Source organism: Ornithorhynchus anatinus, chromosome 9 (assembly GCF_004115215.2).
Source record: "Ornithorhynchus anatinus isolate Pmale09 chromosome 9, mOrnAna1.pri.v4, whole genome shotgun sequence".
In the NCBI taxonomy this organism is placed as follows: Eukaryota; Metazoa; Chordata; class Mammalia; order Monotremata; family Ornithorhynchidae; genus Ornithorhynchus; species Ornithorhynchus anatinus.
The window spans coordinates 49,228,935-49,241,229 of record NC_041736.1 but is presented as its reverse complement, the minus strand read 5'-3'; the positions used below and the strand labels follow the sequence as shown (position 1 = coordinate 49,241,229).

The 12,295-nt window shown below is 42.8% G+C and overlaps 1 protein-coding gene across 1 annotated transcript in view; it reads left to right on the top strand.

Moving 5' to 3' along the window:
• The first annotated feature begins 936 nt into the window (after positions 1–936).
• Positions 937–12,295, top strand: part of CHGB (chromogranin B) — an 87,388-nt gene continuing 76,029 nt past the window's right edge. The window contains exons 1-2 of the mRNA XM_029072012.1: positions 937–1,005; positions 5,421–5,603. Coding sequence (XP_028927845.1) covers positions 5,423–5,603 — 181 coding nt within the window. The 5' untranslated portion in view covers positions 937–1,005; positions 5,421–5,422. The remainder of the gene's footprint in view (positions 1,006–5,420; positions 5,604–12,295) is intronic.

Genomic DNA, 12,295 nt, shown 5'->3' with positions numbered 1-12,295 from the left:
TGCTGCCAACTTCAAAGGTTATACTGAGGATAACACGATGCCAGTTCCAAGGGTTACATTGCAGATGCTTCCCCCTCCACCAATCTGTATTATCTTGGCTTGCATGACTGGAAAAAACTGGGATTGCAGCCCTGCCAAAATGGATCTGCCCCTGCATTTCCAGGTACCCAGCTGAATCCATAATAGCTGCCTGTCAAGATACCTGGCTGAATCTATAATAGCTGACTGTACAGCATAATAATAATGTTGGTATTTGTTAAGCGCTTACTATGTACAGAGCACTGTTCTAAGTGCTGGGGGAGATACAGGGTACTCAGGTTGTCCCACGTGGGGCTCACAGTCTTAATCCCCATTTTACAGATGAGGTCACTGAGGCCCAGAGAAGTGAAGTGACTTGCCCACAGTCACACAGCTGACAAGTGGCGGAGCAGGGATTCGAACCCATGACCTCCGACTCCAAAGCCCGTGCTCTTTCCACTAAGCCAAGCTGCTTCTCATCTCCTTGCTAGCCAGTGGCAAAAGGTGACTATCCATTACTATTTACAAACCTCCTTGTCACCTGCTTACTCCCTTTCATTCTTAATGTTGGCAATCTAAAGTCTCCAGCCCAGTGGGCATTAAATCTAGACAATAACTACACCCCACTGCTGGTTCGAATCTCGTTAGTTTTTTCTATCTCATCTAGAGCTTATCGTTTTATTTTCCGTGGTTTTTTTCCACGATATTCCTATAGGGATAGCTTCTCTCTTTCATTGCCCCTGTCTAACCTGCAAGTCACAGTACCTCTGCCCGAAACAAAGATGGCCGACGCCGCCCCGCTCAGGGCGGCCCTTGCCATTAGTCAAGATGGCCGCCGAGCCTCCATGAGCCGGGGCTGCCCACAGGAAAGATGGCGATCGCGCGTCCCAATCCGCTTCCATTGCCCTTTACAAAGATGGCCCCTGCATTTCCGGCTTCGGAGCGTGTCTACGATATTGCAAATTACCCGTTTAGTACAGCAGATTGGTGAGTTTCATTACAGCAAGGAAGAAATCGCTTGTATGTTTCTTCTGTAGACGGAATTTTAGATATTTTTTCCCGGCGTGGTTACTGATTTTTTTCTATAGTGGGGCCAAGGGGAATTACGGTGAAAGGGCAGGCCTGGGGTTGTCTGGATATGAATCTAGGTTAGTAACGTGGAAGGATGCTAACCTGAGACTTCCCTCCTCTTCTCTATCGCTATTTTCGCCTCCTGATCCTGCTTCAAGTGGGAAGAGCTCGGGCATGGGACTCAGAGGTCATGGGTTCGAATTCCTGCTCTGCCACTTGTCAGCTGTGGGACTGTGGGCAAGTCACTTCACTTCTCTGGGCCTCAGTTACCTCATCTGTAAGATGGGGGTTAACTGTGAGCCTTACGTGGGACAACCTGGTTACCCTGTATCTCCCCCAGCGCTTAGAACAGTGCTCTGCACATAGTAAGCGCTTAACAAATACCAACATTATTATTCTAGCAGCGTTTTCAGTCAGCCCCCACTTGTCTTGGACCGGCTGCTGCAAGAATGGGGAAGGAGCATCGCTGCCCCTAAATTTGCAATTGTAGTGATATCTGACCGTTAAGCTCCAGGGCCCGAAAGGCTGGAGGTGAAGGGGATTTAGAGATCCAACATTCCAAGGAAGGCCAAATTACCAGTAATAAAACAGCAAGAGAGGTCTGTGATGATACCTCCCCCCAGTGCCCACTTCCAACTTTTTTTAACCATTTTGACCCCTTTCTCACATTCCTTCCCTCTCCATTTTTACATTGATCTTGGTGGCTTTAACATCCACATATTGAGAAGCAGTGTGGCTCAGTGGAAAGAGCACGGGCTTTGGAGTCAGAGGTCATGGGTTCGAATCCCAGCTCAGTCACTTATCAGCTGTGTGACTTTGGGCAAGTCACTTAACTTCTCGGTGCCTCAGTTACCTCATCTGTAAAATGGGGATGAAGACTGTGAGCCCCACGTGGGACAATCTGATTCCCCTGTGTCTACCCCAGCACTTAGAACAGTGCACGGCACATAGTAAGCGCTTAACAAATACCAACATTATTATTATTATTATCACATAGGTATTCCTGATGACCTTTCCACTTTCCCCTATCACTTTTCAACTCCGCTGACCTCCTGCTCCACCCCACCTCACCAATCTGGACACGCACACTCATCTCTAGGTAGTACACAAACTCAACCCTCACCAACTCTGAAATCCCTCTCTCTGACCACACCTCCTCACCTGCCTTTTCTCCCACACATCTCTTCCTTACAAATCTGTGCTGTTCCCCCACAATGACCTCTGATCTTTTGACCCCGATTCAATTTTCCAACTTATCCTGCCCCATTTAGCCTCCATACCCAAACTACCTTCCCCTAATGACCAGATTGACACTGGCAACTCCATCCTCTCCACTGAACTCAACTCGCTCGCTCCCCATCCCTTCGTCCATCTCATACCACTAATCCATAGCCCTGGATCACCTCCACAGTCTGCCTCCTTCGCTCTTACGCAACAGCCGCAGAGTTCGGCCGGCGAAAATCTAGACAACAGGCCAACTTCATTTCAGATATAATAGTAATAATGGTGGTATTTGTTAAGCGCTTACTCCGTGCAAAGCACTGTTCTAAGCACTGGGGGGATACAGGGTGATCAGGTTGTCCCACGTGGGGCACACAGTCTTAATCCCCATTTTACAGATGAGGTGACTGAGGCACAGAGAAGTGAAGTGACTTGCCCAAAGTCACACAGATGACCAGCGGTGGAGCCAGGATTTGAACCCATGACCTCTGACTCCCAAGCCTGGCCACCTACTTTATTGATAAAATAGACACTGTCAGGTGTGATCTCCTAAAATCTCTCCTCCCCTTTCTCTTCTTCAATTCCCCCATCTTTCTCAGCAGTATCTGCAGAGGAGATCTCCTGCCTCCTCTCAAAATCCACCCCCTCCACCTGGGCATCCAACCCCATTCCTCACACCTTATCAAAACACTCGCCCCCTCTCTTTTTCCCTTCCTAATTGCTATCTTCAATTATTCGCTCTCCGGTGGCTTCTTGCGCAGTGCTTTCAAACGTGCCCATGACTCCCCTATCCTAAAAAAAACCCTCGCTTGACCCCATGGCTCCCTCCAGTTATCAACCCATCTCCCTCCTACCATTCCTCTCCAGAAGTTCAGTTCTGGGTCCCCTGCTATCATCTACACCCTCTCCCTTGGAGAACACATTCATTCACATGGCTTCAACTACCACCTCTATGTGGATGATACCCAAATCTATATCTCCAGCCCTGATCTCTTCCCCCTTTCTGCACTCTCACATTTCCTCCTGCCTTCAAGACATCTCTACTTGGATGTCTTCCCATCACCTCAAACTTCCTATGTCTAAAACTGAAAATTATCTTCCCATCCAAATCCCTGATTTTCCCATCATTGTAGTCAGCACCGCCATCCCTCCTATCTCACAAGCCCATAACATTGATGTTATCCTTGACTCCTCATTTTCATTCAATCCAGATATTCAATTCATCACTAAATCCTGTCGGTTCCACCTTCACAACGTCCTTAAAATCTGCCCTTTCCTCTCCATCCAAAATGCTACCATGTTAATCCAATCACTTAACCTATCCTATTTTGCCTGTATAGGGCAATGGCTAGCCCAAGTGTCAGGCTTAAAAGAAAAAGTGTAATGTTGATGTTCTTTTTCTAAGAACAAATCCTGTTTTCTCACAAGTCTGATGATGTACAGGGTTGGGTGCTTACTGACTTCAAAGCACACGTATGCTTAAAGGTCACAAAATTTTGGCAGCAAGATCAGCTGATGTAAGTGTTTTATTGATCTGTTTATTTCATTCCAGAGGGCTAGAACAGCGAGGGACATTTTTAAATAGGGATATTTATGGAGTTTTATACAAGCACCAAGAAATCTGTAAAGTGTTTAAAGGTAGCCACTAGGATTGGTTAATGTGGTATAAATAAAAAGACATCAAGTGTGTTTTTTAAGCTCCTTGAGCATTTAGTTATCAATTACTTCCAGAAGTCAGGCAGTTCCTTGACTCACCTGCACATTGTAACTGAAAATAGAGTTCACAGCAATCATTCAGTCACTTATTGAGAGTTTACCACGTGCAGAGCACTGTACTGAGCACTTGGGAGAGTACACAATAATGAAGTTGGTGGACGTGTTCCCTGGATACAACAAGCAATGTATACTTTAGGTCCCCATACATTAGACTGTATGCTTGGTACAGTCTTACTCACCATCTATTAATTAGTCAAGTGCAATAAGCAAGTGCTATGATAGAGCATTAAGAACATACCATTATTATTATTACTATTATTAGAGAGAATATGTGCTTATGTGCTAAGACAAGAGAAAGCTATTGACTGTGCCAATCTCTTCCAAATCAAATGTTCAGAGCAACTGCATCTTTGAGACTGGATTATTTTTAGGACAGCAGATTATTAAGAAACTTTCAATGATGCTGAATGAGAATTGGGATTGAGTTCACTGATTGAACCAAGCTGTGCCCCTCTTTGACTAATTTTGTTTTTGCTTCAGGCTACTGTCTTGAATTCTGCCCTTCCTTTTGTTTTATCCCCAGCTCTCTTAGAGATCAGTAGTCTTCATATGGGTCTCTAGGAATTTGAAAGCAGATAAAAAGATTCTATCAACAGGCCTTGGATTTGAATTTCTGTGCATTCTAAAGTAAATTTTCTCCATGTCTCTGGAGTATCCTTTTTTTTTTTTGCAGTCGAATTTCAAGCACTTACTACAGTGTACTAAGTGTTTAGTAAATACTACTGATCGAAATATAAATATATCTTATTTCATATGGCCTTTTTTAAGTGGGGAATCCTGTTGGCCAAGGAGAAAGTTGTTTTGCGTTTAAATTATGGAGCCAGAGACTCTGGTGATATTTGTGCCCCTCATCACTAAGTGCCCTTTGCATATTGCAAATGTACAGAGAATAGTATTCATTAGTTTGACAAGATATGGAGCTTTTAAAGAAATGCAGCAAAAGCTAAGATGGAGCTTTCAGGAAACCTTTTCTGTAGAGTATGCCACTGGAAATATCTTGGTGTACCTCAGTAATTCTTATGTATTAAAATGTTGTTCTTAATAAATTATTTTTTCCTCTGGTCTCATGGGGCAAGATTGTCAGTTACTTATACTGATAAAGCACAGTTTGGTGAGCCCATCATTGGGCAGGGATTGTCACTATCTGTTGCCGAATTGTACATTCCAAGCGCTTAGTACAGTACATTCCAAGCGCTCAATAAATACTATTGAATGAAAGAATGAAGCGCTAAAAATTTAGATAATTAAAATGATTAAGTATTTGGGGGGACTGGGACAGGATTTGGCTCTGTAAATGCACTCATTAAATAAATATTTTTCTTTACTGTGGTAAGTGATGGAGGGAGAGGAGACAACACCAAGTTACCAGTCAGAAGGCAGCAGTCTTCTTCTTGACCTTCCATCTGCTTATGACATAACGGACAGAATTCTGCAGACACTTGGGAGCGGTGCCATCAGTGAAACGTCTAGTTCTGTGGAAAATGTTGGATCCCTAGTTTCATTAGCAGAGTATTCAGGTAAGAAGCAGACTTTTTTCTTCTTCAAACCATGCTTTTCAAATGCAATTTTTTTCTTCTTTGTACTACTTGTGAAATAATTCAATACTTATTGATTGACCAGTTCGCGTACTTAAACACAAATGATTAACTGTGATGTTTCAGTCTAATAATAAATAACAACTGTGTTAAGTGCTTACTGTACTATGCACTAGGGTAGGTACAAGATAATCAGAGTTGACACAGTCCCTGGCCCACAGTGGTTTCACAGACAAAGTAGGAAGGAGAACAGGTATTGAATCCCCATTTTATAAGTGAGATAACTGAAGCACAATGAAGTGAAGTGACTTACCCGAGATCACACAGTAGGTAAGTGGCAGAACAGGGATTGGAACCCAGGTCTTCAGACTCCCAGACCTGTGCTCTTTCCTTTTGGCTACTCTGCTTCTCTGAATTATGGTTGACTGAAAATGTAAGGATTTGTGCAGGCTAGCAAATCCCCTATATTTAATTTGGAGGGTATTTCAAAGTAATTATTTGTTCTTGTTGGCTTCTGATCTCCGTCAGATATAGTCAACAGGACAGAGCACACGTCAAAAGGTTTACGGGTGTTTTCAATCATATGTAGAAAATAGCAAGGTTTGGTGAGCTGTTTGACAAATAATTAGGATAAGGGAAGGACATTTCCAATTTATGATTTGGATTACTGCAGTGCTAATGCTTACCCAAAGTTAAAAATACCACACTTAAGCCAATTAATTACTCCCTGAGGAAGGTATTCTGCAGCTATTGACTTCTTTTCCCTTCCCAAAACCATAGCCCTCTGTCCTTAATCAGAACAAATCCCTAACAGAATATACCTCATTAGCTAGCAGTCGGAAGACTTGCTTCTAGGACCTTGTAGCAATTCATCAAGGAAGAACAGAGGGGCTAGACAGTGTTTGTATTGTTGAATTCATATAAATGCAGTCATGTTAGATTTGATGTGGAAGAGACTTCCAGGCAGGGGGACCAGGAGGAGCCAGAAATTGTTGGTGGAAGAGCCGAGAGAGCGAGAGCAAGAGAGAAGGAATCCTGGAAATATACAAAAGTAAAGGAAGCCTTTACGACGGGGCAGAAAATATATGGAGTAATTAGAAAATAAAGGTCGTCCCTTTAACGTATTTTAGAAACAATAAGGTTTTCTTAGCACAACAAGTTTGGAGACTTCTTCCACACATTCCTTCCACCCCCACCTTTAGCATTCTGACCATGGGGCTTGAGTTTACCCAGACCATCTTCTAGAATCACTCCAGTCAGAGAAAAGTGAGAGAATTGCACAGGTTGATTTTATTTGGAGATATAAATTTTATAGTCTGAAGCCTTTTCCTAAAGTACATTTCCCTATCCCATGGATCATTAAAATTGGGCTCTCTGAAACCATGCACCATATAGAGTGCATGTGACATACTGATGTTTAATTCTTTCCAATGGTAGATTTCAATCCGGTATATTTTCACAGACTTGCAAGTTTCCATAAGAGTTGGAGGAGAAATCTACTCAACAAGGAAAAGGTTTTAAGGACTGGAGGATATATAATATGCCCTATGCTTTATTTTTGGTGTTTCTGAAGCCCATTTTAATGCTGTAGAGGTTTAGATTTGAGCATTTATTCAGTCAAATTTGTTTCTTCTTAATCGTGTCAGATGGCCTTAGGAAGAGATTCAGCTGTGCCTATCTGAGGCAAAAGAAAAAAGGCTCAACTGAAGGCTCAGCTCAAAGTAGCATCAGGCCAAAGATGGAGTGAACGCTTATCTCCTAGACTCAGTCACTTCTGGTCACGAGTGAAGCTTGTTGAGATATCAAGAAGGGGAAGCTTGGGCTGCCATTCCAGAAGAAAATAGGAGTCTCTGTTTCCACAGTTGTCAGCATGGTACTGCCTGTTAAAATAGAAATTGCCTTTCAGAAAGGAGTAGCAGCCAAAGATGACACAGAATAATGAAGCGGCTGTGACTTGTACCAAATGAACAGCTGAGATCCGTGGTTCTTGGATTCCCACTTCCTCCTCCATAAAATATGCAATCCTTAGAGGTGGAAGTCTGCCATGAAAGAGGTTCACTCTACCACCTTCTAAACACTCCCTAAAGGATGAGCCACGCGATATGATGTGTACAAGTCAATATGCATCAGACAGCTGAATTGCCCAGTATCCAATCTGCCTGAAACCAAATTGCCCCACATTTTCTGGATTCTGCCCCACAAATCTTATCATTTGGAATGAGCCCCAAATAATGCCTTAAAATGGAAAGACTCTTCTACGATTCAGCAGGAAAATGTGAAATCTGGGCCACTTCCTCCCCCATCCCAGGCCATCTCTAAAATAAAATGATGATTATAATGATGAAATATCACCCCTTGACACTTCAGAGTAGCTTTTAGTCTATAATATTTTAGGTATATATTGGTCTCATGAATGCTGTGTAGCATAAGTGTTTTGGTGATTTAAGTAGGGGAGAGCAGTTGTTTAGCATTCTACTTGCTCTCTCAGAGCTTCTGAATTGAATAATGCAGTTATTTAATGATTTGTCACATAAAACAGTATGATTATGTTTTTTAACATCTCAAACTTTAACGGCTGTTTGGTAACCCGTATTAGCATTTTTTTTCTTTGCACGATTGAAGGGCTTGAGTATTGGAGGGTAAATAAAACATGTTGCCTTTTTTTCTGTTCAATTATGTAGATTGTCCTTCCCTCGGGTTGGTCTCAGTTGCCCGTTCTACAGGATCCAATCGCAGGTTGGCAGGAAGTCGGCAGATTGAGTGCTGTGCTGCTGAGAGAGTTGTGGCCACAGGGCAATTGCTGCTTCAATTTCTGGATCTGAAGCACTGCAGCTTTTGAGACTATTGTCCTTGCAGGTAGGGAGCTTGGCCTAGTAGAAAAGGCACAGGAAAGGGACTCAGAAAACCCGGATTCAAATCCCAGCTCCCCCTTGGGTCTGCTGGGTGATCTCAGGAAAATCACTGTATCCTCTGGGGGGACCTTAGCTTCCTCATCTGTAAAATGGGGATAAGACAGTGAGCCAAATGTGGGAGCCCAGTGTGTCCGATCTGATGATCTCATTGCTACCTCAGGGTTTAACACAATGCCAAAATTATTTTGGGCGGAGGAAGCTTGGCTTGAAGGAAACTTTGGAAGTGGGTCTCAGGAGACCTGCTGTGTGACCTTGGGCAGTTAGTTAAACCTGTCTGTGCCTCTGGAATATCTCTCTGTGGGAAATCAGTTGCTTCAGGATATCCAAAAACTGAACTCCATTTTCCCTCCTGAACCTCCTTTTTCTAATATTCTCATTTTGGTTTCTCTGCCATATTCTCTGATCCAGAAATGAATTACCTTGGTAATGTCTTGGACTTCTCATTGTAGTTTTCCCATAATCTATGCTAAATTCAGTTGCATGTGTAATCAGACAACCCAACTGGAGTGGGTTAAACTGTACCCTGCCCTTGGTTTCATTAATAGTTCCTAGGGTTTAGGATTTGAACAGGGCAGAACCATGATTTCTGCTGCCCTCTACTGATAAATGTTAACAGACTTCTGATTGTCTCAAAAATAAGTGAAATAAACCAGAGTTTGTAAATTCAGGTAATATTATGCCTAGTGATAAAAAGGATTCTTTCCCTATGAGCTTTTATTCAATCTCTTAGGATCTCCCAATTCTACATTTAATAAGATAAACTATAGATGCTTTGTATCTACCCCTGCGCTTAAAACAGTGCCTAGCACATAATAAGTGCTTTACAAATACGATAGACAAGCAAAAAAAACCCCAGACTGAGATTTAATGATTATACCTGATTAGTGATGCATCATGGCTTAGTGGAAAGAACATGTTCCTGGGAGTCAGAGGACAGAGTTCTCTGCTAACTTTAAAAAAAACAACAACTAAGGAATATAAACAAGCACATTTTATATTTGACAAAGCTGAAAAGCAGTAGTTGCTTTGATTTTTTTTAAAAAAAAAAAGTAATTTTTCAGAATAAAATAAATGCTCATGTATTAGATTCTAGAGTTTTCTCACTGGAAACACAGCTTATAATTGGACCCACAATTTTTAAGGGTGCATATCTATCTGGCAGAAACAAAATGGTTTTAGAAGCCAACTCATTGTTCAGTTCCGTTAGTTGTATGACAGTATTCGATTTTGATGCTGCATCGGCACCCCAGACTCTGTTATTCTACCCTTACCTACAATTCCTCCACAGAACCTCTGCCCCTACGAAAGTGACTAAATGCAAGTGGGATAGAGGAAAAACTACGCTTCCCTAAAGGTGTATATGAGCTGATGCTCTCTGATGAAAATTAGTTACCAAATTGGTAGTATCACTCACAACTTCTCCCCTAGCAGACTGTCACATAATGGCTGCCCATTTCTACCCTGGGAGAGAGCTGGATTACACAGTTACATTCCTTGACTGTTTAAAGAGGTGTCCAGCGATATCCTGGCATAGCAGTGCTGATTATCTCCGTCAACCTTCTGCCAACGCCAGGCCTCGTGCCTAATTCCGCTTCTCATCACCACTTAGTAGCGACACTGCTCTGTGTCAGTGAGAATGGACCCCTCTCGCTCCCCATATCTGATGAGCAAGATGGGCTAATTTGAGCTCATTAGATATTGGGGCTGTGACTGTGGATTTCCCCCAGAGGCCTTCTGGGATATGTGATGCTAACTAACCCAGATCAGCTGTAGCCTTGCTATCTGATAAGTAGACATGCTAAAATTAGTCTATCAGTTCATCCTACGGGGGGGATTGGAGCAAAGCTGAATTCTCTGGAAAGTCCGGGAATTGCTAGTAGAATCAGGTTTGGTCCTGAGCTGCTTTAGGAATGGGAATTTGCAGCCCTGCCTCTGTAGGACATGTTGCCAATTCTAAGCCAGCGTATTTAGCCCGCTGCTGCCTGAGGAAGTCTTCTTCAGCTCGCAGCCAGTTGGGAAATAAGGGTTAACTTGATGAGCCTAGCTGGGGAATATCCGTAATAGTGTTAGAGACGTCGTTGTCGTTTCTGGCTTTGCTGTATTCCACTGCTATGCACCAGTCTGGACCAAAAAACAGGCAAACTTACATCTAGTTGAACACCGTTTTCCAGAAGGCTCACAAATGGAGAAAATTAGCAACTCCCCAACTAAACTTTAGCAGCGTCTTTTGCCGTTGTCTGAGGACACGTGCAGCCCCTTTGACTTTGCCAGAGATGATTGGAGAGGAGGTTTCAATCCCGAAAAAGATCGGAGGGTTAATGTCTCAGAGAGAATTAGGCAGATATGTTAAAGTTCAAACAAAGAAAAACACTGGTTCTCTTCCACAAAGTTTATGGTTAAACTGAAAGCGCATCCACACAACCCACGGAAGATATAGAACCCTCATGCACTTTTGGTCACCAATTAAAAGCAATTTGGCATCTGTTTACAAGTAAGGAAGAAACAACAGAGCAATATGTGATAGTCTTCCAGATAAAGTTACTTAAGCACATTAAATGTAAACTTGTAGTTTGGTTTTCTTCATCTACAGTAACCAGATAAAATTCATTTCCTTATATTCCCCGGCTCCCTCCCTTGACTCCAGTTAAGATGAGCCTTTGATAAATCTTGATCCCGTGATGTTTAAAAACTAAAAAATGTTGAGTTGTTGTTTTTCTTTATGGTAAATGTGTTTACTATGTGCCAGGCACTGTGCTAAGCGCTGAGGTAGATATATTTTTATCAGGTCGGGCATAGTCCCTGGCCCACAAAGGGTGCACCGTCTTAACCTCCACTTTACAGATGAAGTATGTGAGGCACAGAGAAGTTAAATGACTTGCTCAATGGCACACAGCAGACAAGTGGCAGATCTGGGATTGGAACTCAGGTCCCCTAACTCGCATGCCCAACTCCTACCTCTAGGTCATACTGCTTCTTACTCTTGCCAAAGCCTGGACTGATGGAGAAGCAGCGTGGCGCAGTGGAAAGAGCACGGGCTTTGGAGTCAGGGCTCATGAGTTCGAATCCCAGCTCTGCCACTTGTCAGCTGTGTGACTGTGGGCAAGTCACTTAACTTCTCTGTGCCTCAGTTCCCTCATCTGTAAAATGGGGATTAAGACTGTGAGCCCCACGTGGGACAACCTGATTCCCCTGTGTTTACCCCAGCGCTTAGAACAGTGCTCTGCACATAGTAAGCGCTTAACAAATACCAACATTATTATTATTATCTCTGGGGAAGAGACAAGATAATCAAGTGAGACACAAAGTCCCTGTCCCACATGGGGTTTAAAATCCAAGTAAGAGGAAGAATAGGATTGAATCTTGAAACTTCTCAGATCTCACTTCTTCTGGGAAAGTTTTTCTCGCGCTCATGCAGACTAACTTCTAGAACTAAGGATGAACAGAGGAACACATTTCTGTCATCCAGTCAATCCATGATATCCCTCCCTACAAGGGGTTTATTCAAATCCATTCCCTGATTTGGAGGCCTTGGGAGGTGGCGTAACCAATGCGTATCACCCTTAAGATCACTGATAGATGTTAACTAGCTCTCTTTAGGGTCATTATTTGCCTCTCAGATGAGGATATTGGTGCATATAGTGCCTTTATGGGCAGTAGGAGAATGAATCGTTAATTCTCCTTGTAGAAGATTGTTTTTTTTGTGTACTACCCATTCATGGAAGGAGTCTATGAAGAAGTGAATATTTGTTTTTTTTAAGTCTG